Source organism: Rhinolophus ferrumequinum, chromosome 23 (assembly GCF_004115265.2).
Source record: "Rhinolophus ferrumequinum isolate MPI-CBG mRhiFer1 chromosome 23, mRhiFer1_v1.p, whole genome shotgun sequence".
Taxonomy (NCBI): Eukaryota; Metazoa; Chordata; class Mammalia; order Chiroptera; family Rhinolophidae; genus Rhinolophus; species Rhinolophus ferrumequinum.
Window position 1 is genome coordinate 24849500 of NC_046306.1, and position 26392 is coordinate 24875891.

At 42.4% G+C, this 26392-nt stretch overlaps 1 protein-coding gene across 4 annotated transcripts in view; it reads left to right on the top strand.

The window, feature by feature from the left end:
* The window catches only part of TMC2 (transmembrane channel like 2), a 58508-nt gene that overhangs the window by 21685 nt on the left and 10431 nt on the right, over positions 1–26392 (top strand). For 3 of the 4 annotated variants that reach the window (XM_033094951.1, XM_033094953.1, XM_033094952.1), the window contains exons 8-16: positions 5517–5615; positions 7633–7775; positions 9553–9700; positions 12393–12581; positions 15481–15660; positions 17101–17250; positions 19276–19404; positions 21697–21764; positions 22601–22840. In XM_033094951.1, the coding sequence (XP_032950842.1) occupies positions 5517–5615; positions 7633–7775; positions 9553–9700; positions 12393–12581; positions 15481–15660; positions 17101–17250; positions 19276–19404; positions 21697–21764; positions 22601–22840 (1346 nt within the window). The remainder of the gene's footprint in view (positions 1–5516; positions 5616–7632; positions 7776–9552; positions 9701–12392; positions 12582–15480; positions 15661–17100; positions 17251–19275; positions 19405–21696; positions 21765–22600; positions 22841–26392) is intronic. The other variant, XM_033094954.1, reaches the window with a different exon arrangement.

Below are 26392 nucleotides of genomic sequence, written 5' to 3' on the forward strand. Positions count from 1 at the left end.
AAAATGCTGTAGGCCTTTGAGACATTGCTGGAATTTTGTGACACAGTGGTTCAGAAAGGCAATCTTTTGGGGAAGTTGAATAATTTTAAGGACACTGAGTTTTGTTTTTGTTTTCTTAAAGGAAACATTAAATTTTATGTAATGTATATAAGTTGGTATAATTTATAAATACTTCATATCAAGGAGGACATTTGTTTGGGACAATGAAAATCTAATGATTGGTGTATTTCAACGAAGCAGCCAAGACTGAAACTGTCTAAGCAAGAGGACTTGATTGGATGATGATTGGGAAAGTCATGTGGGAGTAGGGTGGGGGAAAGGAGAGAGGGGTGCGGCTGGCTGGAATGAGGAGCCCTGGGTGGAGAGGAGGGACAACTGTCATGTTTCCCCGAAAATAAGACCTAGCCAGACAATCAAATTAATATAAGAACTGGGTCTTATTTTACTATAAGACTTATATAACATAATATAAGACCAGGTCTTATATTAATTTTTGCTCCAAAAGACGCATTAGAGCTGATTGTCCGGCTAGGTCTTATTTTCAGGGAAACACGGTAGGAGAGGCAAAGACAAGTTAAGAGCCTAATACAATAGCTCAATCCCAGATCAGGGTATTACCAATGGGAATGGATTAAAAGAGAAGAATTAGAGAGAAGCAGAACAGACAAGACTTGATGACAGGTTGGATAACAGCAGTTGAGGATGTCAGTGTCCCAAGATGCCTTCCTAGTTAGCATAATGGGAAATGGGCCACATGGGAATCACACACATCTAAACTCACTGAAAATTGTCCTGTTGGTCAAAGACACAAATAACTTCAGGGCCCAAGGGTTCTCAGCATAAGCCTAATGAACAGATATCCCCAGGGTAACTATGGACATCTTAAGGCTAACTATGATGAATCAGAGGGTCTGGGAATAAGAATATTGACATCCTCAAATGTTATGCAACTTTAACAGAATTCCTCCTCATATTCGTCTCTCTTTGCCACAAATCATTAACACCATTTTAATGGAATTAAACAGCTCTGAATGCTAGAATGAATCTTGTTCAGCTTTTATGACGATTGCCCGCAGAGCCCAGGATGCTTACGTGATGCCGGGGAAACCCTTAGTCATGCCGCAGGAGCTGGCTGTCAAGGCCATCCTGGATGATGAGTTCATGTACTCCTCATCTCAACATTGGCTGCATGTGAAAATCACTTGGGGAGTTTTGAAAAAGACTAGGTCTTAGGCCCACCCCAATCAATTGAATCTGAATCTCTGAGACTGTGGTTGTAACATCCCTATTTTAAAAGCTCCTGTGGTAGGCAGATATCTAAGATTGCCCCCAATGATCTCCACCTCCTGGTATCAAGTCCTTGTATAATCCCCTGCCTTTGAATATAGCCTAAATCTAGTGACTTGCTTTTAACAAACTATAACCAAAGGCTGTCCCTTACATGATTAGGTTATAAAAGACTGATTTTCATCTTGCTGGTATTCTCTTTTGACTCCCTTCTTGACTTGCATGCTTTGATGAAGCAACCTTCCAGACTCGAGAGGCCCACGGCAAGGAACTTAGTATGGCCTTCAGACAGCCAGCAAGGTACTGAGACCCTCAGTCTAACAATCCATGAGAAACTAAATCTTGCCAGCAACCACGTGAGTACATTTAGAGTCAGATCCTTCCCCAGCCAAACTTTCAGATGAGACCCCAGCCCTGCAGACACTTGACTGCACTTGTGAGAGACCCTAAGCAGAAGACCCAGCTAAGCCACACACAGATTCCTGACCCACAGAAACTTCAAGATATAAATGTGGTTGTTTTAAACTGCTAAGTGTTAAGGTAATTTGTTATATAACAATAGTTGACTCATACAAGTCCCCAGGTGATTGTAATATACAGCCAAGATTGACAATTGCTGGTGTACATTAATTAATTTAATTAACTAAAACCTTATGATCTCTGCTCAAGGGATCACTTAGACAGCACTCAGTATGCCTCATATAGATACTTCCTCTAAAAATAACTATTAAAATATTTCAGACACATGGAAAGGATTAAAGAAGGATCTTTAATTTGCCTACTATTAGGTTTAAAAATAAAAAATTATATATACACTAAAGTCCTCTAACTACTTCTCCCAATTTTATTACCTACATAACTCTCACATGTAGTCACTCTCCTGCACTTTCAAATTCAGCAATATATTTTAAAATATATTGGCTTAAAGTTAAACACAGTCATTTCTTGTTTTCTAAAATCACTCATGTATCTGAAGTTATATCCCCTTTTGCATTACAGTGTAATATTTTTCTCATTTGCATCAAAGCTTTGTCCCTTTTAGTTATTTTATTAAAGAAACAACTTTCACCTTGTTGATTCTTTCTGATATATCTTTCTTTTAATTCAGGTTTTCTTGGGACATAATTTACGTACTGTAAAGTTAACTCTTTTAAGGTGTACAGTTCAATGAGTTATGACAAATATATACAATCAGATAACAATCACCACAATGGAGATATAGAATATTTCTGTCACCGCAAAAAGTTCCTTTGTGCCTCCTTTACAAGCAAAATCTCTCCTTATCTCCAGTCTTTGACAAGCAACGATCTGATTTCTGTTCCTTAAGTTTTGCCTTTTTCAGAATAGCATATAAATAGAATTATGCAGTATATAATTTTTTATGTCTGGCCTCTCTCACTTAACACAATGTCTTTGAGATTCATCCATGTTGTTGCATGTATCAATAGTTTGTTCCTATACTGCTGGGTAATATTCCATTGTATGAATGTACCATAGTTTGTTACAATTGTCTATAGACCAGTTCACGGACATTTCAGTTTTTGCCAGTTTGAGGCTATTATATATAAAGTGACTGTAAATATTCACATTCAGGTCTTTGTATCATCATTTTCTACATAATTAATTTTTTATCATCATATTTCTTTCCTGATATTTGGGTGTGTATTAGTTATCTATTGCTGTGTCGTAAAAAATACCCCAAATTTTTTCTTTTCTTTTTTTTTTTTTTTTTTTTTAAGATTTTTTTATTGGGGAAGGGGAACAGGACTTTACCGGGGAACAGTGTGTACTTCCAGGACTTTTTTTCCAAGTCAAGTTGTTGTCCTTTCAATCCCAGTTGTGGAGGGAACCACCCAGCTTCAAGTTGTTGTCCTTTCAGTCTTAGTTGTGGAGGGTGCAGCTCAGCTCCAGGTCCAGTTGCCGTTGCTAGTTGCAGGGCCCACCATCCCTTGCAGGAGTCGAACCGGCAACCTTGTGGTTGAGAGGACGCGCTCCAACCAACTGAGCCATCTGCGAGCTCAGTGGCAGCTCAGCTTAAGGTGCCGTGTTCAATCTTAGTCGCAGGGGGCACTGCCCACCATCCCTTGTGGGACTCGAGGAATTGAACTGGCAACCTTGTGGTTGAGAGCCCACTGGCCCATGTGGGAATCGAACCGGCAGCCTTCGGAGTTAGGAGCATGGAGCTCCAACCGCCTGAGCCACAGGGCCACCCACCCCAAATTTTTTTGCTGAGCAAACAAGCTTTTATTATCTCACAGTTTCTGTGGATCAGGAGGGGCATACCCAGGGTGTTTGTTATAAAGGCCTGGTGATGTTCTGTTTCTTAAACTAGTAACAGTGATACATGGTAGTTAATTTTCTTTTTGTTATGTATGATCAACTACACATATATGATATATCTATACTACTATATATACAACATAGTTCCCAATAAGAATATAAACAATCAACTTATAAACAATCAAAAATAAATAGGGAATTACCTAAAAATTATAAACTAAATGAAAAACAAAAGAAATGTTACATTAAATGGTGAAATACCAAAGTCTGTGTTACTGAAAATCAACAGCAACATTGTATGCCCCATCCCAACTACTTTTCAACATTATTTTGAAATTTCTACCTAACACAGTAAGTCAAGAAAATTAAACTTATGCATTTGGTACAAAAAATACAAAATCACTTTAGTTTGCAGGTGATATTATTATATATCAAAAAAAAGCTCCCAATGAGTCTACCAAAAGTTACTTGAATTAATGAATAGTGTATTGAGATGGCTGGAGTCATTTTAAATAAACAAACATCAGTGGCGTTTTCTACACACTCAATATCCTGTTTGAAATAAAATTTAAAATTCTCACACTTACAGCTTCCGGTCAAGATGGCGGAGTAGGTAAACACTGTGCTCGCCTCCTCTCTTGACCACATCAAAATTACAACTAAACTACACAACAACCAACATTGAGAATCACCTGAAGTCTAGCTGAAAAGAAGTCCTGTAACTAAGGATATACAGAAGAAGCCACATTGATACTGGTAGGAAGGGTAGAGACGCAGAACAGGCTGGTCTCAAACCCACATGTGGCAGTTAAAAATCAGGAGGGATATCTCAGCTGCAGAGGTACCTCCTGAGGAGAAAGGGGTCTCAGCGCCACACCAGGCTCCAAGCCCAGGGTTCCAGGGCCAGGGAGCAAAGTCCGCACAACTTCTGTGAAGTAGAGAGTGCAGCTGAGTGCAATGGAGGGCTGCTGGAGTCCGAGGCATTCCTCTTAAAGGGCCTGCATAGGACTTAACTTGATGACAAATTCACTCACTTCGAGCTCCAGTGCTGAGGCAGCAGTTCAAAAGGCGCTAGGGACAAACTAGGAGGAACTGATTTTTCTGGCTTCAGAGCAAGGGCTGAAGTTCTCCCAGACAGAAGTTCTGGCAGAAGGCATTGTTCCTTTGTTGAGCCCTCCCCACACCCAGCATGATGACACAGGGGGCCTTCATATCTGAGTCTCCATTAGTCTGGCTAACACCATTTGCCCTGCTCTAGTTATCCTGACACCCTGCCCCACACAACTTACGAGCCCACCCAAACTGCTTCCAGTGACTATTCCATACAAATGGCCTATCTTGGCTCATGCTCATGCTATGGACTTTCCTAAAATTGTTCAAAGGTTCACAAACCCCAGACAAGCAGTATCTTTATGAATAATAAAGTGACAATAGCAACATATCTATCAACAATTACTTTGAATATAAGTGAGTTAAACGCTCTAATCAAAAGATGGGAGGGCTGAATGGATAAGAAAACAAAATCCTTACACATGCAGCCTACAAGAGAATCACTTCAGATTGAAAGACCCACAGACAGAAAGTAAAGAGATGGAAAAGATTTTTATTTTGAGAATATCATATAACATAAGGAACTAGTCATAAAATAACCAGACTTCAATATATATAAAACTCGGAAACAATGGAAAGGAATCACATGACTATCTAACAATCATTATCTTTGGGATGGGAAGGTGATAGGTAAATCTTTAAATGCTCTTCTGTACTTTTTCACATTTTCTACAATGAGTGTGTGGCACTTTTAAAATCAGGAATGTGATTAATGTCATTTAAAGAAGAAAATAGGTATATCTGATTCTGAGAAGGAAAATCTCTAACCCAGTATTTGAATGTCTCCATGCATTTGTATTTTCTCCACATATAATTGTGTCATTCTGTCCTTACACTAGGTACTGATGGGCATGCCATATGGAAGTATACCCAGGAAGACAGTGCCTCGGGCTGAGGAAGAAAAAGCCATGGATTTTTCTGTCCTCTGGGATTTTGAGGTACCATTGCCAACATGCCAATGCACTTCTATTTTGTGATTGTGTGTGCTAACGATTGCATGGATATGTGTGAAATGTTGCATTTAACTATTGAAAGACCAGTGCTTTAAATGAATAGAATCCCAACACTATGCAAAATGAGCCAACCAACTATGTCCTCCTAGGTCCCCTTCATAGGTTCCTCTCTCCAGGCACACATCCTGATGGATATGAGTCCCCATGAAGATAGCGCTCGCCTCATTCTGCCAGGTCAATGTAAGCTGATCTTACAATATGGGTTTCTCTCCATACCCACATAAAGACCTCAAGTATATTACTACTCCAGCCTTCCCCCAAATGTCACATGGCATCTTCAAGTGAATGTCTTACTGCTTGCTCCTCAAATTCCAACATCTGTCCAACCAAACCCACATATTTATCCCATCTCCTTTATTGGAATCACCATTCATCCAATCATCCAAGTCTGAAACCTGGAAGTTATCCTATGTTTCCTCTTCCCCACCACCCCCCACATCCAATCAGTCACTAAGTCTGAGCCTGCCTACTAAACATTTCTTGAATTGGTCCCCTTTTCTCCATCCCTCTTACCTCTCCTTTTAATATGCCCCCACTGTATCAGGACCGTTGTCAGAATTGACTACCTCTGCTCTCTTCCTTGGCTTTGCTCCTACAATCTCCATTCCCTCTGCTACCTGACTGATCTTTCTAAAACGCAAACCTGACCTTGTCATCCCCTACTTCTGATGTTCACTTATTCCCATTCTCAAATGGAATAAAATCCAGTGTTCTGAATTGGGTTTACAAAAGAACTGTTCATGACCTGGCTGTTCCTGACCTCTCCAGTCCCTTGTCTACCTAAGACCTCACACTTTATGCCCCAATATTACCAAGTGTGGGAGAAGTCTGTGAATGCATCACACACTTTTAGTGCCTCCCTGCCTTTGCTCAGAGTCCTGTGCCTGGAATGCCCTTCCCTCCTTTTGGAATCCCTACACCCCCATACCTCTGTGGGGCTTGGTCTGCAGGCTCTACAGAGTTTCTGAGTCTGGGAGTCCTGGCTGTGATGCTTCAAACAACAGGTTGTTGCTGTTGCCATCCTTCTCTCTCAGGGTCAGATTCAAGATGCCTCAGAAATGTGTGAAAGTGAGTTGGAGTATTTTCCCAAGTCATTTGGAACAGGGGTGTTCCAAATAATGACTATACTACTAAGGATGATATAGTACTATTACAATATACCCCTGCTAAAGATGATATACTACTACTCCTCCTCCTCCTCTATGTACTACTGCTAAGGATTTCCTTTGTTCTTTATTTTACCCAAGGACCCCTGTTGAAACATTCTATCTACCCAAAACAAACTGGATTTATTCAACAATAATCCCATAGTATGTTCAGCAAAGACATAAAAGAAATACTAAAATTCTAAGTTAATATTATACCTAAATAATTACACCTAAAAAATGTACTAACTATACCTAAAGCCAATTATACCTAAAAACTAAAACCAAAACAAAACTTGAATTTCAGGTTAGACTGTGAGACTTATCAGAAATAGTTTTCTTTAGAAATTTTGAAATACTGAGCAAGTTCCCAGGCTCCCATCTACTTCCGGAGTGCTAAATTTAAGACCCTGGGAATGGGGAGGGCGGTTAAGAAATTGGAGTCATTTGTGCATGTTCGTTCACACACACACACACACACATACCCTTAACCTTAATTTTATCCTGAGTGTTAACAACATTCTCCTCTCCACCCTGTATCTCTATGCACTCTGTATAATGGAGAAATAAAGAGAATGAAGAAAGGAAAGAAAGGGAGACGTGGAGACATGGATAGACTCAGGAGCAACTGGGGGAAGTGCAGGAAGTGAAGGGAAGTACAAGGACATCCAGAACTCTTCCTTCATCCCCTCAGACTCCCACTGAATCCCTGAGAAAGAAATGCCTGGTAGAATGGAAGTGTCTGATGACTGCACTGAACTTACAAATCCAGAGCATTCGGATTTGCTGTCCCACAGGGCTACATGAAATATTCTGCTCTCTTCTACGGCTACTACAATGACCAGAGGACCATTGGGTGGCTGAGGTACAGATTGCCCATGGCTTACTTTATGGTGGGGATCAGCGTGTTTGGATATAGCCTGATGATTGTCATTAGATCGTAAGTATGACCATGTTATTTGCACGCTTTTAATTTTCTTCACACAAACAGCCCACTCTCATAGCCACTCTGTGCCTACTTACCTTCTTGTGGGGGATTTAGAGAGAGGAAAAAAAGAGAAAAAGCAGATTGTCATATGACTATAAAAAACAAACATGGTAATGTGGGAAGTTCTGTGAAATGGGACAGAAACTCCTTTACATGATACTGAGAACAGCCAGCCATACTGAAAGTCTGAGGCACAGCACTTCAGATAAAGAAGGAGAATGTGCAAAGGCTCTGAGGCAGCAAATATCCTAGTGAGTTCCAGAAACTGTCAAAAGGCCAGTGTGGTTTGAGGGGAAGCCTGGTACCTGGTAAGGTAAGGCTGGGGAAGTCTGCAAGACCTGGTTTTGCTTACTCCAAAGCTCAGCTTTCTCAGAAAAACTCTTCTGTTCCTCTATAACTCTAGCTTGCATATGAGAACCTACCCCAGTACTTGCAAAAATATAAACAATAAGCCTAAATGAATGTATGTGATTAATCATGGTGTCCTCTCTGGCCCCAATTCTACCTGTCCCTGCAGTCAGAAGTGGACTTGGTTCTTAATTGTGTCTTAATTATGTTTGTGGTGCTTAATTCATATTCTCTAAAGAGAAATTTGGCCCAACCCATGACTCACTTTCTTCTAAGTCAGGGGACCCCAGTCAGCAAAGGCTGGCGCAGGATGGGTGGCACAGTCTCCTGCACACACCTGACTACCAGAGCCCACCACCCTTCAGCAGGGCCACAAGGGGTCACTTCTCTCAGAAGAGAAGGGGTAGCTGTGTCTGCCGGAGAGGAGTAGAGAACTCTCGAAGCCTGGTTAGAAGCCCTGAGAGGGTCATGTGTAGGTCCAGCTTGGCTTTCTATCACATCATCTCAGCGGGAAATGCTGCTGTTCACAAAAGCCTACCTGGCAAGCAATAGTGACCATGAGGTGACATGTGGGTGTCCAGCTCTACCAAACAAAAAGAAAAAAACAAGGAAATGGGCTTGGTTTTATTCTTAGCCTTCATGTTGTTACATTTTTCCCTACTATTATCCCAGGTACGTACAGAGATATGGAATGTTTCCTTGATGAACCAAAGAGCTAACTAAGCCTGCCAAGCCCCTGGAACAGCAAATCCCAAAAGCCAATAGATAAGATAGAGTTAGAGGGGAACGCAACTCACCCCCTCACCCCTCCACCCCTCGCCGTTGTGTCTGATAGAGCCCCTGCTTGTAATTCTGATTCCCACAGGGCTGAACTCCACAAAGCACAAAGAGAGGATGAGGATAGATAGGATGAAATGGGTGGGTAACAAGGCAAGTTCAAGGTACTTTCAACCAAGTTTGCTTCAGAAAAGAACATGCATGTTACCTGGTGCAGTAACAACTGCCTCAGGCTTACTGGATTTTATATCAGAACAAAAATATTTTTTTCTATCCAAGAAAATAAGTAGAAAGGGATGCTCTCCTGTGATAATAAAGAGTTCTAAAACATTTGCAGGCAAGTCAAGCCACAGGAAATCAGACATCAGGGTAGAAAACATGGCTAAGTGCCCCGTATCCTGCTGGCTTCTTCTTTCCCAACTGACATCATGTGTGTTCGCAGGGGACTCTGAATTGGGGGGAAGGAGGCCTGTATCAAATCTGTCTTGACCCATGTCCCTGCATGGTTCATTCCCTTCATTGGATGTCTGCTACCTGTGCCCAAGATTGGCACAGGCTGAGGTTCCCTTGGGCTGACATAACAACAGGGCTATGCACCCTACAGAATGGCCAGCAACACCCAGGGCAGCACGAGCGATGGGGAGAGTGACAACTTCACATTCAGCTTCAAGATGTTCACCAGCTGGGACTACCTGATCGGGAATTCAGAGACGGCTGACAACAAATATGCCTCCATCACCACTAGCTTCAAGGTAGCCACCCAGGGTAGTGCCTACTTCGTGGTGGAACTTTGGGTCCCTCTGGTCATTGGGAGACTTCTCCCAGCTGGGGCGTGGGAAATAAGATTGCCAAGTAATCTGTGGCAAGAGCTTTACCAGAATCAGGAGCCCAGCTTACAATAATTCAAGAAAAAATGCTTGCAACTGGTACCTACCATCTGTTTCTTAATATGGCACAGAATCATGGATGCTGGGACCTGCTCCTGCCTATTTCCTTATGGAAACGTTTTCTGTTGGAGGATATGAAAGGATGCATTTGGGGCAGCAGTTTGAATCACCTAAGGAGATTTAAAAATCTTCTTGTTCCCACTCCTAGAGATTCTGGTGTAATTGCTGTGGGATGAGGTCCTGGCGTTGGATTTTTTAAAAAGCTCCTCAAATGATTAGAACACAAAGAAAGAGTTGAGAACCCTGGTTCGGGCTGTGGGAATAAAAGAATCAATTAAGTATGCAACTCCACACTTAATTATCGCATTAATTTGTTCACAAAAGAGATGTGAGGCGACCTGCACATCTCATTTTATAATCTATTAGGTTGGTGCAAAAGTAATTACGGTTTTTGCAATTATTTTTAACCTTTTAAACCTTAATTACTTGTGCACCAACCTAATAAAAACAAACTGGTGGGTAAGCAAATTAGTGAAGGCCAAAGCTGTGACACTGAAACACGGCACATCTTATTTTTTCCTCCATGACTGTAAAAACCGTTCAGAATTCTTGATAGTTTAGTATTTTTCCTGTCTGATCTGTCAGACTTTCTCCCAGGACCTGTCAGAGGTCAGAGATACAACACAACTGTACTTGGTTGTGTCTTCTTTCTTCTCCTCTGTCCTAGCCCTTCCTGGGAAGAGAAGTGATCTCCTGCCCACTAACCAATGCCTACCGACAGCAGGTACATGGACAGGGCGTGGGCTCAGCAACTCACCTACGTGGGTTCCATGAGCCCTAGAGTGCTGTCAGCTTGGCAGTGGGTGGAGCAGGGAGCTGACTCAGTTCTCCTCCCCTTCTCCCCACAGCAATGGGGAGCCTCTGATGGAGCATCCAAGGGTAGGATAAGAGTCAACAGGGGCTTTGACTCTTCCTCCAGGCCTATCAGAGAGAGACAAAAAGGTTAATATCTATGAAGCACTTTGACTATCTGGGAAGGAGAAGGCTTCTCCTCTGAGTCTATTAAAAACCAAGATAATACACTTACATAACGGGGCACATGTGAGAATTGTGTGTGTTGATATATATTAACTGCCTGATGAATTAGTTAAACCTGAACCTGAACACGGTAACTGTTAATTGATTAGCAGTCTCCTTCCAAGTACTTTGGTTTCCAAGAGACCTCGCTTTCCACCCCGGTCTGCCACATACTAATTGTGTCTTCATAGAGTTACTGATGCAGGAGACATTTTATTAACAATAAAAAAAATCTATTGTATTTTTATACAATAGCAGCAAACAATTTGAAAATAATTTTTGATTCCATTTACAATAAAATGACATAAATTACAAAAAAATTCCTAAGAATAGATTTAACCAAAAAAAATGTGCAAGATTGCTACATCAAAAGTACAAAACATTGCTAAAAGAAATTAAGAAACTCTAAATAAATGGAGAGATATACTATGCTCATGGATTAGAACAGGAGTCACCAAACTGTGGCCCAGGGTCCAAATTCAGCCTGCTGCCTGTTTTTGTAAATAAGTTTTATTGAAGCAAAGCTATGCCCATTTATTTATATATTCTATTTGGTTACTTTCATGCTACAGTGGCATAGTTGAGTAGTTGTGAGAGAGACCACATGGTCTGCAAAGCCAAAAATATGTACCATCTGGCTTTTTCTGGAAAAGGTTTGGCCAGAACTTTTTTATAGAAAAGGCCGGCCACTGGATTAGAAGACCCAATAATGAGATTTGATGTTAATCCATTTGATCTATAGATGTAAAACAATCCTCATCAGTTACTGAAATTTCTCTGGTCCTTAGTGTGGGGACAAAGCCCCGGAAAGCAGTTTTCAGGCTCTTGGCCTCACGTGGAAACGTGCTGGCTCAGGTAGTAGATGGCCATGGGCTGTGGCTAGTTGGCCGTCAGCTGTAACCAGTTAGCCAATTGGCCATTGATATAACTGCCGCGGCTGCGCTGGGGAGGGGAGTCAGTCATTTGGCAGAAAAGCGAACAGCAGGTGGCACGTCGTGTGAATCCAGCCTCCAGTGAGACAATAGTGGTATGACTCCCTTATCTATGGCTCCGTAGGTGTTCCTTTTTGGCCTCGCCACATCCTGCGTTCTTATGTGGGGAGCGGGATTTGAGACCCCACAGGCCGCCCCGCGCAATACTTAGTATCTGTGATATGGGTAATAATAATAACTGCTTTATTGGTTTGTTGTGAGGATTAAGAGGGATACTGTATGGGAAGTGTTTAGCACCACATCTGGTACATAGTAAATATTCAATAAATCTAAACTTTTGTTATTTAATGTACCAGTGACAATAACAACAAAATATGTTTTCATAAAGGAAAGAACTAATTCTCTATAGGACGACAGTACTTTATGCCGCCCCTCTGTGTTACTTCATTTATGGAAATATAGAAAATAGTCATCTGAAGAACCCAGCAACCACAGTTCCTGTTGGGTCCTGGACTGACATTATTCACATCTCATTTTCACAAATGAAGGAATCAATAGTGGATGAACAAGAGAGTAGCAAAGAAGAAAATATCCACCTGACAAGATTTCTCCGTGTCCTGGCCAACTTCCTGATCATCTGCTGTTTGTGTGGCAGTGGGTATCTCATTTACTTTGTGGTGAAGCGATCCCAGGAATTCTCCAAAATGCAGAATGTGAGCTGGTATGAAAGGAATGAGGTAAGAAGGGCATTCTGCAGAAGTGAATATTAGGGGCAAATACTGAAATTACACTGGTCCCTGTGCCATTCAGCTGAATAATTGAAAGTCTGGATTATAGGACTTATTTTAAAAAATGAAATTCCATCCCCAGTAAAGTAGTATGAACGTCTTGAACCAAAGGGTCACCTGTTACTACGCTTTTGCAGCTAGATAAAGGTGGGTTTAATTAGCATGTCAGTCAACTGGATAGCCAGTTGCGTCACCAATTATTAATAAGGGGATCTTTTCCTCACAGCTCTACAGTATCATATATCATAAGTCAAGTGTCTACTATTTCATGGCTGTGATGCTGAGCTCCCTTTTCTATTCCATTCGTCTATTTGTCTATTTCTGCACTAATGACACACTCATTAACTATGGCTTTATAGTATGTCTTGCTCTCTGGTAGAATGAGTTTTCTTATCGAGATCCACCATAAAACACATTAAGGTTTTATTATGATTATATTGAATCCTTGAATTTCTTTTGGGAGTTTCACATCTGTTGTAGTTGGCAAAAATGGCAACAAATTCTTCCCATGCTTGTATGCACATTTCTTTGCAATGTGGTATTTTAGCTGCTCACATGATGAGGTGGAATCTGTTTCCCCATCCCTTGAATCCAGCTGGGCTTGGTCATGTGACTTGCTTTAGCCAATGGGACAGTAGTAACCGTAATATAAAGTGCTTGTATATTGGAACTTGGTCTCTTGGGAACCCTGAGACCTTCACCATGTGAGCACTCCCTGACTAGCTGAATGATGAGAGACATGGCCCAGTTACCTCATCACCCCAGGTGATAGCCAGTCAACCCCCAGACATGTGAATGAAGCCATCAACCATCAGCTCACCATAGATTCATGAATGAATACAAATGAGACCAGCAGAAGAACCACCTAGCTAAGCCGAGAAACAAATACTGACCCAGAGAATCACAAGCTAAATAAATAATAAGAAAAAAAATCCATCTTCCTCCACAAAGAAAGAAAGGACAAAAAAGGAACTGGTAGGACAAATATAAAGCACAAAATCAGATAGATTTAAATCTGTATCAGTGATTACAATACGAGGTCTGACAATTAAGTTCGTGAACTTGTTGCAAAGCTGTTGCTAATCTTTTTTTGATATCAGAGGGATTATTCATTATGAATTTGTACCAACTGCACAAACAGTTAACCAAGTTTACTATTTGGAAGTGCTGAAAAGGCTGCATGAAAAACAGATGAGCTGAACTTTTCACCAACAATTCATGGCTCTTGCATCACGACAATGCACCAGCTCACATGGCACTATCTGTTAGGGAGTTTTTAGCCAGTAAACAAATAACTGTATTGGAGCACCCTCCCTACTCATTGATCTGACCCCCAATGACTTCTTTCTTTACCCGAAGATAAAGGAAATATTGAAAGGAAGACATTTTGATGACATTCAGGACATTAAGGGTAATACGATGACAGCTCTGATGACCATTCCAGAAAAAGAGTTCTAAAATTGCTTTGAAGGGTGGACTAGGCGCTATCAGTGCATAGCTTCCCAAGGGGAGTACTTCGAAGGTGACCATAGTGATATTCAGCAATGAGGTATGTAGCACTTTTTCTAGGATGAGTTCACAAACTTAATTGTCCAACCTCGTAAATATAAATGGATTAAAGCTACAGTTTAAAGTCAATAATAATCAGATTGAATTTTTTTAAAAAGATACATGCTATTTACAATTAATTCATCTAAAATATCAAGTCACTAAGCTATGAAGGAGTACAAAAGTTGCCCAAATGGATTCTGTCCTTAAGCGACTGCAGTTTTTTTAGGTAGGAAGCAGGCCTAACAAGAACAAACCAAAGCACAAACAGCAGTAGGCAGGAATAACGTGATCAAATAAGATGTTTGGGTTACAGGTGGAAACGTCCATGTGAGCTGGAGAGACGGGGGGATTTTGTGGCGAAGGCAGGAATTAGGCTGAGCATTAGGCAAACATGTAAAGAAGGGCAGCAGTGGACGTGGTAAACAGATGGCTCTCCCAGTGGGAAGAACTGGTGTGAGCAGGTGTGCAGGAATGAAGGTGATGAGAAGCCAGGCCAAGTCAGTGTGAGAGAAAGAGGGGGAGTCAGGACCAGCCCAGAAGTGTCGATCAACCTGCAATTTGGTCAGCCGCTCAAGGATTTACCCTCCACTGGGTGAGCAGTTTTAGTTGCAGAGAGAATGTTCAACTGTGGTCAGGTTCAGTTATAGTCAGGATTCTCCCGAAACTGGAGGCGAAATTGAGTGCTTCCCTCTTACCAGGCTCTGAACTGGAGATCCGTGCTCACGATCTCTTCTGACTCTCACAACAAGGACTGTCCTCACTATGTTACACATGAAGGTACACAAAGTCCTGAGAAGTTAGGTAACTTTTCCTAAACTCCAAAGCCAGCAAGTGATAGAGCTGGGGCTCGAATCCCAATGCCGTACTCTCGACCACCTCCCTTTACTGTTAGCTCCTGTCTGTAATCTGAGCTTCCTCTCTACCCTGTTCCTGAAATGAGGGCTGTCACGGTGTCCCTTCCCTAGCTCACAACTTTACAGAACACAAAGCATTGTCCCATAGGCTAACTCTTTTACTTCTCAAAGAAAGTTTGCTGTTTTTATCAATACTAATAGCAACAATCATGAGAGCAACCAGTCACAGAGCAATTATGATGTGTGGGACATATGCTGACCGCTCAGGGCATGTTGATGCCTTCTCCAGGGTCACACAGCAAGTTTTGGAGACCCAGGGCATCTCCAGAGGCAGAGGAGGGGTCAAAAAGGAGACAGAGATGTATGGCCCTGGGGGTGCAGAGATGGTGACCAACCAAGTGATATTGATGACACAAGTAACCCAGGCTTTCCTGACTTCTCAGGTAGAAATTGTGATGTCCCTGCTTGGGATGTTTTGTCCCCCTCTGTTTGAAACCATCGCTGCCCTGGAGAATTACCACCCGCGCATTGGACTGAAGTGGCAGCTGGGACGTATCTTTGCGCTCTTTCTGGGGAACCTCTACACATTTCTCTTGGCCCTGATGGATGATGTCCACCTCAAGGTAAAGACCAACCACAAACATCCCCCAGTCCCTATTGCCCATCATATTTTAAATATCATAATCTCTTTATGCATAATTCATATTAATTAAATAAATTTTGGAAAGTTCAAAAAGTAAAATCAAGAAAAAATATCACCAGGTTATGACCTAAAGACAACCATTGCTAACATTTTGCTGCAGTTCTTTGCTGTATTTTTCTTAGGTTGTCTTTTTTCACATCATATCCATGTCACTTGATACCCTTAATATTTTATGTACAGCCTTTCCCATATTGTTTCATAGCTGCCATAAATGTTTACCAGCTAAGTAAGTGTCCACTGAGATGGTATGTCATAGTTGACTTAACCTTTCATCACTTCTCCCCAGATGCTTATGGAGCACCCACTCTGTCAGGCCCTGGGGGTACAGCCTAGAGCCAAACACAGTCCTGATCCAAGGGTGTTCACACTGAGCTGGGAGACAGACTCATTCATTACAGCATGCTGCAGGATATGTTTCAGTGGGGGTAAGCCCAGGGCAGAATGGCAGTGCCCAGGAGGTGGTTCCAGAACCCCCTGGGGAATCTTAATTGCAGAGGGAAAAGCAGAGGGAGCAGCTGGAGCAAACAGAGAACTGCAGGATGGCTGAACAACAGAGTAGAGGGACAGAAGTGGAAAATGAAACTGGGGGAAGGGCCAGATGATGACGCTCCTCTTTCCCACCTCTCCCTCCTCATTATTGAGCTGCATGAACTTTTCCGTGATTAACAGGAAAGCTATTAGAAGGTTCTAAGCATGGAAATGACTGGATCTGGCCCTTGCCCACCCCTCCAACTTCATCTCTGGCTTCCCTCCTACCCTGTTCTATCCTGCTGAGCTTCACATTTCTTCCAAGGGCAAAATTCTCTCTCCACCCTTCTCCCCATGTTTGACTAGTTAACTAATCCTCCCTGAGGTTTTGGCTCAGATCTCTTTGCCTCCAGGAATTTTTCTGTGGCACCCCCATTGTCTGATGTGGATTTTCTCAATCCCCAGATAAAATTTCCCATAGCCCTTATCACTCTTCTGTAATTGTCTGTCTGTTCATGTCTGTCACTTACTAGACTATGAATTTTCTGAGGAATGCTCCATCTCTCTTGTTCACTCCTGTGTCACCATTGCCTTATACATCCAGAATAGACCCTGGATAAATTATGCTCAAAAGAAGAATGAATAATTGGATGGATGGATGGATGGATGAATGGATGATAACTTAGAGAGGATAACTTCATGGGAAAGACCCAAGGACTTCAGCCAACTGTCTCCCTCTTCCATTTAGATTTTTGGGGAGACTCTGTTGAAGGGTAGGGCAGAGTTTAGGTGGTAAGTTTGTGGCATGTGCTGGCTTTAATTGTTGTTCCTGTGGAAACGGTTGTACCATCCCTGGCTCCTTCCAAACCCACATCTCCATCTTGCGTTCCAGCTTTCTAATGAAGAGACAATAAAGAACATCACTCATTGGACTCTGTTTAACTATTACAACTCCTCGGGTTGGAATGAGAGTGTGCCCCGGCCACCCCTGCACCCTGCTGATGTGCCCCGGGGTTCTTGCTGGGAGACAGCCGTGGGCATTGTGAGTAGCTGTGCTCTCCTGAAAAGGTTATCCCTGTTCTCAGTTCTTGTTATTCCTTCCTTGATGTTTCCATTTTTAAGCCACCAAAATGTCCAGCCAGTATTTCTTAGGAAAGCTCCACCTTTTCACTTTCCCATTTTTTTCCAGTGTCCCACATATTTCTCTATATGCTCCATTTATGAACCTAATACCACTTGGATTTATTAGTTTTACTGCAAATTTTACAGAAAGGCTGGGGTTCTCCACCTGGAAGTCACGAATAAACACTCCTAAAAATTGGATGCAGGATTTTGTGTGTACATGCATGTGTGTATTTTTATGTAAAGAGAATTCATGGTTTTCACTAGAGTCTCAAAAATTAACAACTACCATTTCCCCTTATCTACATTCACCACCGTTCCTGTACCTTGCACAGTGTGGACTTCAAAGCCTTCGTAGGCAGAAACTTGAAGTATTCACGAGTAACATAGGCATCAGCTGCCCTCTTTTCCTCAACTCCATCACTTTGGGGGTTTCTATTCATCACCCACCCCAGTGAGGTGCAGCGCTTATTAGTTTTTCATGGGTCCCCTAAAGAATCCATGCATGTAGAGCCTTAGACAACAGAGTTTAGCCGAGTATGATGAAGTACGGGGGAGGAGGGGAATTACATCACACACTCCATTGAACACTGCCTACACCACCTGCAAGTCCTGTAGGAAAAAAATGCCTGTTCTTTCCCATGTGGTCCTGGGGGCTTTTTCTCCCCACTTCCTTCATGGTGAGCTCAGACTCACCATTTCTTGCCTCCTCCGGTCCAGATTCCCAATACTCTTCAAACCCTCCTCATCTTCAATGTGCAGAGCCACTCAGCTTCCCCAGCTCCCACATTTCTCAACCCATCACAATGTGTAGCAGAGAAAGAATCTTCAAATCAATAAAGCCCATCTTTTTAGAACACAGAAGAGAGTTCATGACCTATGCGATTCCTTTGGCATATTCTGCCATAGAATTTCTCATTTCCTGCCTCACATCCTTGGGAGGCATCTCTCTTGCCCTCCTTCCTGAATGCCCCTCACTGTTCCCATCACTGATGAAAGCTTCTTTCTTTCCGAGCTTGTTGGTAATGATGGGTTTGAGGCTTATGTCCTGCTTACCTGTGTCCTCCATCACTTCTGCCCCAAGTCCCAGAGCGTCACCCTGAACAGAGCGGAGACCTGAGACACGTTGGGTTGTTTATTAAGTGGGGGCATTAACCTGAATTCTTATTGAGGAATAACCCTGAACACTCATCAGCTCATCCAGCAAACATTTATTAATCATCATGGAGGGTATAAAATGAATAAAGCAGACCCTCTGCCCCCTAGGAATTCCAAGTCTATTAGATATCTCAAAGGTTATGATGAGATCTGGTAGATCTTTTAATTTTTCAGAAAGAAAAAGTAATAAATTATACATACTCTACAAAGTAGAACAATCTTTATTCCTTTGTTTTGGATCTTCAGCTATGTGCCTCTAAAAAAAACCTGCTTTATTTTCTTTATGTACCAAGAAAAAAATCCAATTAGCAGGAGATAAAGAAAGCCAGCTGTGGTCCCCAGTGACATTGGTCACATTGTCTTAGCTGGGGCTGCAGGCACTTCAGAGCAGGTGGAAGAAACAATCTGGGTGAGCCTTCACATCCTATATCTGTGCAAGAGTGCTGATAACTACCAAGAACTGCGTATTGCCAGCATGGCAGGCAATTTGCATACATAATCACTAAGCTTCTTACTAACCCTGCAAGATTAATATTATCAACGTCAAAAGGTTCAGAGACTATTCCAAAGCAATACAATTAGTAACTTGTAGAGGTGAGACAAATATTAGGCTTTTTCCAGAGCCTGGGGTCCTTGCTCTGCACCATCACCACACTGCCACCAAGAATCATAGGGTCCCAGAGAAGAATTCAGGAGGGTGGGGGAGAGTTTGTGTGGTTGCAGTCGGTTGGGACAAGTGGGCAAGGTCCAACCCTGACTACCCCCTTTTCTGTGTTCCTCCTTGCAGGAATTCATGAGGCTAACGGTGTCCGACATGCTGGTAACGTACATCACCATCCTGCTGGGGGACTTCCTACGGGCTTGTTTTGTCCGGTTCATGAACTACTGCTGGTGCTGGGACCTAGAAGCTGGATTTGTAGGTCACCATTTCACAGCTATTCTGCAGAAAGTTGTTTCAACCATCCTCCTTGATAGAGTCAGATGCATTCTTGTGCATTTCTTTCGATGCTTAATGTTGTCTCTGCTCAGCATTAAGTATTTAATGTGTATTTACTTTAAGTGCCCTATCTGCCTTTTCCCAATGCAATTAACAATGGGACCTGCTTATCTGGGAAATGAAGGTGTTCGGCCTTAGGAAAGGTGGACCACGCACTTCAGTGCTAAGCAGATGGCTGGTAGAGAAATGTTAAACCAGCATCAACTCTCATTAGGGAAGGCAAAGAACACTAGGCTTCGAAGCCCACACTGCAAGCTACAGGTACTGAGTGAAAGTGATAAGGGGAAATGGTAGCTCTTGGTGTTTGAGATTAATTAAACCCTGGAGGGGGCAGGGCAAATGTGGATGTGACTGTTTCAGAAAGTTCTGGAACACATCAAGAACACAATAACCACTGGTCCTGTCTTCTGGATTACACTTTGAGAAACCTCATTTGACTCATTCCCTCCACCTGGGATACTCCTCTGAGCCACCTACCCAGGAAATTGCTCATTCTACCTGTGTGTCATTTGCTCTCTGTAGTGGCCTTCTAGATCTGGCAGGACCTCTGGCCTCATCTGTCCTCTGTGTGTCTCTCCCACACCATCTCCTTTACCCACCCAGGAGTCACTGATAGCGGGGGGGTGGGGGGTTGGACTCCCTTCTTAACTGAGTTCCATGTGTTGTTTACCTGCGTCATCCTCATCCTGGCCTGCAGCAGGGTACCTGGCCCAGGTAAGGGATTCAGTACAGGTCTCTGTCATATTTTTTTTCTTTTAGTCACCAGCTATAGTTTTACACAGGCCTACTCAACTCCTCAGCAACCAGGAAAACTTCATAATCTTATCTGAGAATAAGGATGCAAGAACCTTATGCTCAAAGAAGATGGTATCTTTATATCATGACATTGCTGAGATGTCATTGCCCTCACATTAATTTATAAGTTCAACAAGATCCCAAAATAATACTAAAGTTCATTGAAAATATAAGCTTGTGGAAATAGCCAGGAAAATTTTTAAGACAGCAGAATGAAATAGACTGCAGTTAACCTTATGTTAAAACATATTATAAAGCTATAATAACTAAAACTGGTATTAGAGAGTAAACAAACTTAGTGGAACAAACTAGAAAGTCCAGAATTAGGTATGATTTACATGGAAATTTAGTTTATGACAAAAGGAGCCTTTCAAACCAATGGAAAAATAAAGGATTCTATTACAAATGGGTCAAAACTGGTTAACCATTGGAAGGGGAGCTATAGCTCTCATTCGTTTCACCTAAATAAATAAATTGCAGGTGAATCAAAGTTTTACATGTCAAAAAATGAAATCATAAATTCTAAAAGAAAGTATATATAATGTAGAACTTATAATCTTGGAGAGAGGCAGATGTTTCTAAGCAGGACACAAAACCCAGTAGATAAAAAGATTTTTTTTAATATTTTAAAATGTTAAATTTTAAATTCCCAAGATTTGACCCTCATGGATTGTACATGCTTCTTCCTTGATCCATGCTTGCCTGACCTTCCTTTTTCTCTCTCCTAACTTCTCATTCCTCCTTTCCTCATTCCTGTCACCCTTTATTTCCATTTCTCGAAGACAAATCGGGAAGTAGGTTTAAGCATGCTTCATGAGGACCCCTGACTCCCCAGTGCTCACAAACTTTGTATTCTTTCAAATATTTGCAAATATCCCAAACTCTGAAAATCAGAGTCAGGCTGAAAATATGTATCTGGCTGAGCTCTTTCTTTTCCATGAAGGCTCTCAGGCTAGAGGAAGATGAGAAAGAGAAAAGAGAGTTGGAGGAGTGATTTATTTATTTTTGTTTGTTTTTTAAGCTTTCTCATTATCTGACTTCTCATTTAATTATTTGCATTTCATGCTTTATTTGCATTACCCCTTGATTATCATTTCAAGGTACATTTCTGACTAGAGAATTTATAAAGTGTTCTCTTAGGGGCCAAGGTCCTCCCAAGAGCACACTGTGAGCCCATAGGCCCTAAAAGGTAAAAACTCTCATATGTTTTTCTTGCAAAAGACATTGAAAAATGTTTCAACTTTGAGAACTTCAAAACTTTTCTTTAAAAGGTGAAAACATGTTAAAGAAGCAGAACTTTTCATCTAAAGTTCCTCTGTGGTCAGCAGAGCAGGCTCTTTGGGAAGGAGTGGCCCTGGCTTGGCCAGTTGGCAAGTGGCTGACATACCGCCTACCGTGTTCTCTCTCTCTCTCTAGCCTTCATATGCTGAGTTTGATATTAGTGGAAATGTGCTGGGATTGATCTTCAACCAAGGAATGATCTGGTGAGTAATCCATTTCATCTGGGGATCACCGCGTTTGGGGAGCCAAAAAACTGACATCCCAGGCTTTGTCTCTCAACCAGCTGTGGAGAGGCTGGACAAATCATCTGGCTTCCTCCTTTCACATGACAAATGGAGGGCAGGACTAGATGAGAACCAGGACAGTGTCTGGTCCTTCCCTGTGCTATCGTGGACATAGAAAGGGAAGGAGAGAAGAGGTGGAAAGACAATGAAAAAAAAAGAAAAGAAAGAGGGAGGAAAAGAGGGAGGAGAGAGAGAAGAAGGAAGAAAGTAAAAAGTAGGGAGGAAAGAAGGAGAAGAAAGAATGGGAGAGAGATGAGGGAAAGAGGAGAAAAGAGGAGGGAGGGAGAGAAGGAGGGAGGTAAATGAACTAAGAAACTTCCTCTTCTGAGAAGGGAGTTAAAGGCGGCTGCATAACTTCAGCCTAAGACTTTCGAGACCAAGAGCTCACTGCAAGCCAATGTCCAATTCTCTTAATTTAAGGACTTTTGAAATACTTTTCTGAGCAACAGAGCTGTTTTAGGGAGACCATGGAGAACCAGACAGGAGGCCGTGTAATTTACTAGGTGCTTGGAGGTGAGTCAGTGGTTAAATTCTGGCCAGAACCCAAGCCAGTAATGCTTGGAGTGTTTCTCTGATCCTGGAGGGCTATGGTTTGGTGATAAATGTCCTGATTAAATGGGAGGCCCCTTCCCTCGGGACCTGTGGAGAACGCAGTGAGGCCTCTTGCCCCTAACCCATCCATCCCATTTCCTTGTCATCCTTCCTGGCCTCTCCTGCTCCTGAGCCAACCAGGTGTGCGGTTTCTGCCCTTCCAGGATGGGCTCCTTCTACGCTCCGGGCCTGGTGGGCGTGAACGTGCTGCGCCTGCTGACCTCCATGTACTTCCAGTGCTGGGCAGTGATGAGCAGCAACGTCCCCCACGAACGCGTGTTCAAAGCCTCCCGATCCAACAACTTCTACATGGGCCTCCTGCTGTTGGTGCTCTTCCTCAGCCTCCTGCCAGTGGCCTACACCATCATGTCCCTCCCGCCCTCCTTTGACTGCGGGCCATTCAGGTGCACAGTCTTGGTTGCATAAGAGAAACTCCCCTTTAGAGGTAGTCTGCTCAGAGAACACTGGCTCAGAATTCCAGTTCTGGTGTCACATCAGCCTGTGAAAGGCCATGTTGCTTTGAGCAAATCATTTGTGCTGTTGAACAGTTTTTTGCAGGGTGGAAATGGTCAACGTCGGCGCTATCCAATATGGTAGCCAACAGCCACATGGGGCTGCGATCACTTGAAATGAGGACCGAGAAATTGAATTTCTAACTTTCTCTCATCTTAATTAATTTTTATTAAAATAACCACACAGGGCAAATGGCTACCATATTGAACAGCGCAGTTCTAACCTTTTAACATATGGATAGTCTACTGCTCTGGATTACCTTACCATGGGATGAGTAACAGGGTATTCTGAAGATGACGTGACCATGCATTGACAAGTGCCATTCAAATGGGAAGCAGCTACTGAGACTCTTGACCGAGTCCCCACGATCTGTGGAGCATTTTGCCAGCACTGTGGGTTCAGGGTATAAGTCAGACTAGTTTAGGAGACTGCACATTGTATAAAGAGATAAGTAATTATGAAAGGAGGTAGACGGAGAAACATTGTGCATCTACTGCTTTCTTTCTAAGTGGGAGACCCTCTGGAAACAAAGCCCTCTCTCTACTCCATTAAAAAGGGTTCTGCGGTTCAAGCAGTTTGCAACACGCAGCCCCTTTTATCTGCCACCTTCTCACTTAGAAATGCTCAATGCACACTCCTTTATTAAAAGCTCGGAGAATCGTGCAATAAAGTTGCAAGCCAATGTTTCCAACCTTATTGACCGTAGACCTTTTCTTCATGGAACAGCCATCCAGGGCCAGGAGTAGAGTGAGGCAAGTAAGGCACTGGCATGACCCTCAAAGTGAGTACTTCCTTAAATTGTGCGCCCCAGGGGCCTCACCAACCTCACTCTAGTCCTGGTTCTGCTTACCAATGTGGACCAACACACTTTGGGGGATGCTGATCTGGTACTTCTCAGTTTATAAGGGACTTACTTAGATAAAACCCTGTGGCTGGTGCCTCACAGGGAGTGCCATGGAATCTCAGAGCAGACATTAGCAGGAGTGCTCACAGCAGAATGTGACCTGGCTGAACGGGTTCAGACAGAAGGAAAAGTGGAGCTAGATCTAGACTGGAAGGACATGCTGAGCTGTAGAAGACCTGGGACACCAGGCTAAGGGAAAATCACATGGTACGAGTGGTGGAAGCCTCTTTGGGCTTCTTACTGAGCAAGGTTTGGAGGACTGGGCTCTGGGTACAAATACCACTGCCTCTTTGCTCAGGCTGCCCACCTACCTGCAGGGAGGAGACGAGTGAATGGGTCTGCACCATGCCTGGCCCTCACCATCTGCCTCCCCCCTTGCTTCATCTGTTACCCTGAGAGGCCCTGACAGCCTACACCCAGATAGCAAGAGAAAGGACCTATAAATGGAAGTCAGAAGGAAACATGGCTGTCATCTCTTTCCTGTGACTCTTCTGATCAAAACCCACCAACAGCTGGAATTTTCACAGCTGTCCTCTCACTTGCTTCAGATCTTCACACAAAGGTCACCTTTTCAGTGAGGCCTTCCCTGGAGACCCTAACTAAAATGTCACACACTCACACACACACACACACACTCACTCTTCTTATTGTTTCTGTTTATTATATCTCCTTATCAACATCTACTGTGCCATTCCTTTTGCTTATTTATCTTGTTTGTTGTCTGTCTCCCCCACCAGGACATAAGCTCCATAAGGGTGTGATTTTTGCTTCCTTTCTCATTGCTTTCTACCCACTGTCTAGAAGAGAACACCTGGTTTGTGGTCAGTGCTCAAACTAGACCCTTCACCTCATAGAAATTCACTTTACAGGGAGAGACTTAAGGTTTGGACCAGATCCAGACAGGCAACATAAATGAATGAGATGGACCGCTTTGCATAACATATAGTTAAAAGTAAATGTTGGTAAACTATAGCCCTTGGACCACCACTTGTTTTTGTAAATAAAGTTTTATTAGAACACAGCCATGCCCACTTGCTTACATATAATCTGTGGCTGCTTGTTACAACAGCAGGATTGAGCAGTTCTAACAGAGACCATCTGTCTCACAAAGCCTAAAATCTTTATTATCTAGCCTTTTTCAGAAAAAAAAAAAATTTGCCCACCCCCTGATTTAGAGCATAGACTCTGGAGCCAGCTCTTTCACTCACCAGCGGGGTCATCTTCGTCAAGTTACTTAGCTCCCTACACCACAAATTCATTGCCTATAAGATGGAAATAACTATAGTGCCTACCTTATAGGGTTGTTTTGAGGATTTAGTATGTTGTTATTTGTAAAGTACTTAGAGGAGAGTGCTAATCCATAGGAGGTCCTATATACTAGTTTGTTAGGCCTGAGTCCTGCCAAGTTGGGGGTAGCTCGTATTCACAGCGATGCTATGAAATGAGAAGCATTATCTGCACCAGGGATCAGCTAGCCTTGTCTGTAAAGAGCTTGATAATAAATATTTTAGGCTTTGGGGATCAAGCGGTAAAATCAATGATATTATGTAGGTACTTATATAACAAGAAACAAATGCCCACAACGTTTCTATTGACAAAATTCAAAATATGATAATAGTAGAGCATAATGTTTTGTAAGCCAGGTCTACCAATGAGAAGAATGGTAGGGAGGGGTGCTAATATTTTTTTGGGAGGAGGGGTGCTAATATTTGACATGATAGAGGTTCAAAGTTACTGTTCCCTGTCATCAAAGACCAATTGTGCTGTCCAGATTGCCACCTTTGCTGCCTGGATCCATCGTTATACCAGACAGCAATACATCTACTACTATAGAAAAAAAATTGCCATTTAATTTTACTACTGCTAAATCACTGAACTGCTGTGTGGTAGGACAAGTCAGGATATACACCTTCTATTTCTGACATAAATTTACAAGCAAATGAAGTTCACTGTGGACACTATTGGTCCAATTGCACATGATAGATTCAAATATTTTCTGCAAATTACCTAACTGATGAATAAGACTGAAGAATAATTGTAGTCTGCAATTTCACAAGCTTTGTGCAGCTAAGCCGTCTTCTGTTCTACATAGATGTTAACCATTTTCAGTTGTAACACGTCATGGCCAATGCCACTTTGTTCAGTGGTACTGAATTTCATTCCATTCAGTTGCACTGAATTAGTGTTTTCCCAACTTCTTTGAGAAAGTCTCACCCATATTTGTTCCACACAGAATGTTCATAGAAGTTAATTCCTTAGTCACTTCAGACTTGGAATTAACTCCTCATATAGACAACTGAGCAGTGTCAGTACCATTCAGTGTTTTATCACAAGGGAAACCACTTGAAATGTTTTGCCTTGTTTTTGAGCAGGACATTACTCCCAATGTCCTCAACTCTTCAAGTGGGTGCTCTTGTGGGAAATTCTAAAAGTGTTAAACATGTTTATTTTGTTCTCTGGATACACTTATTCAGCTCCTGCCTTCAAACACAATTTAATTACTTCACTACTGTTCAATGAGGAACATGATCTTTGGAAA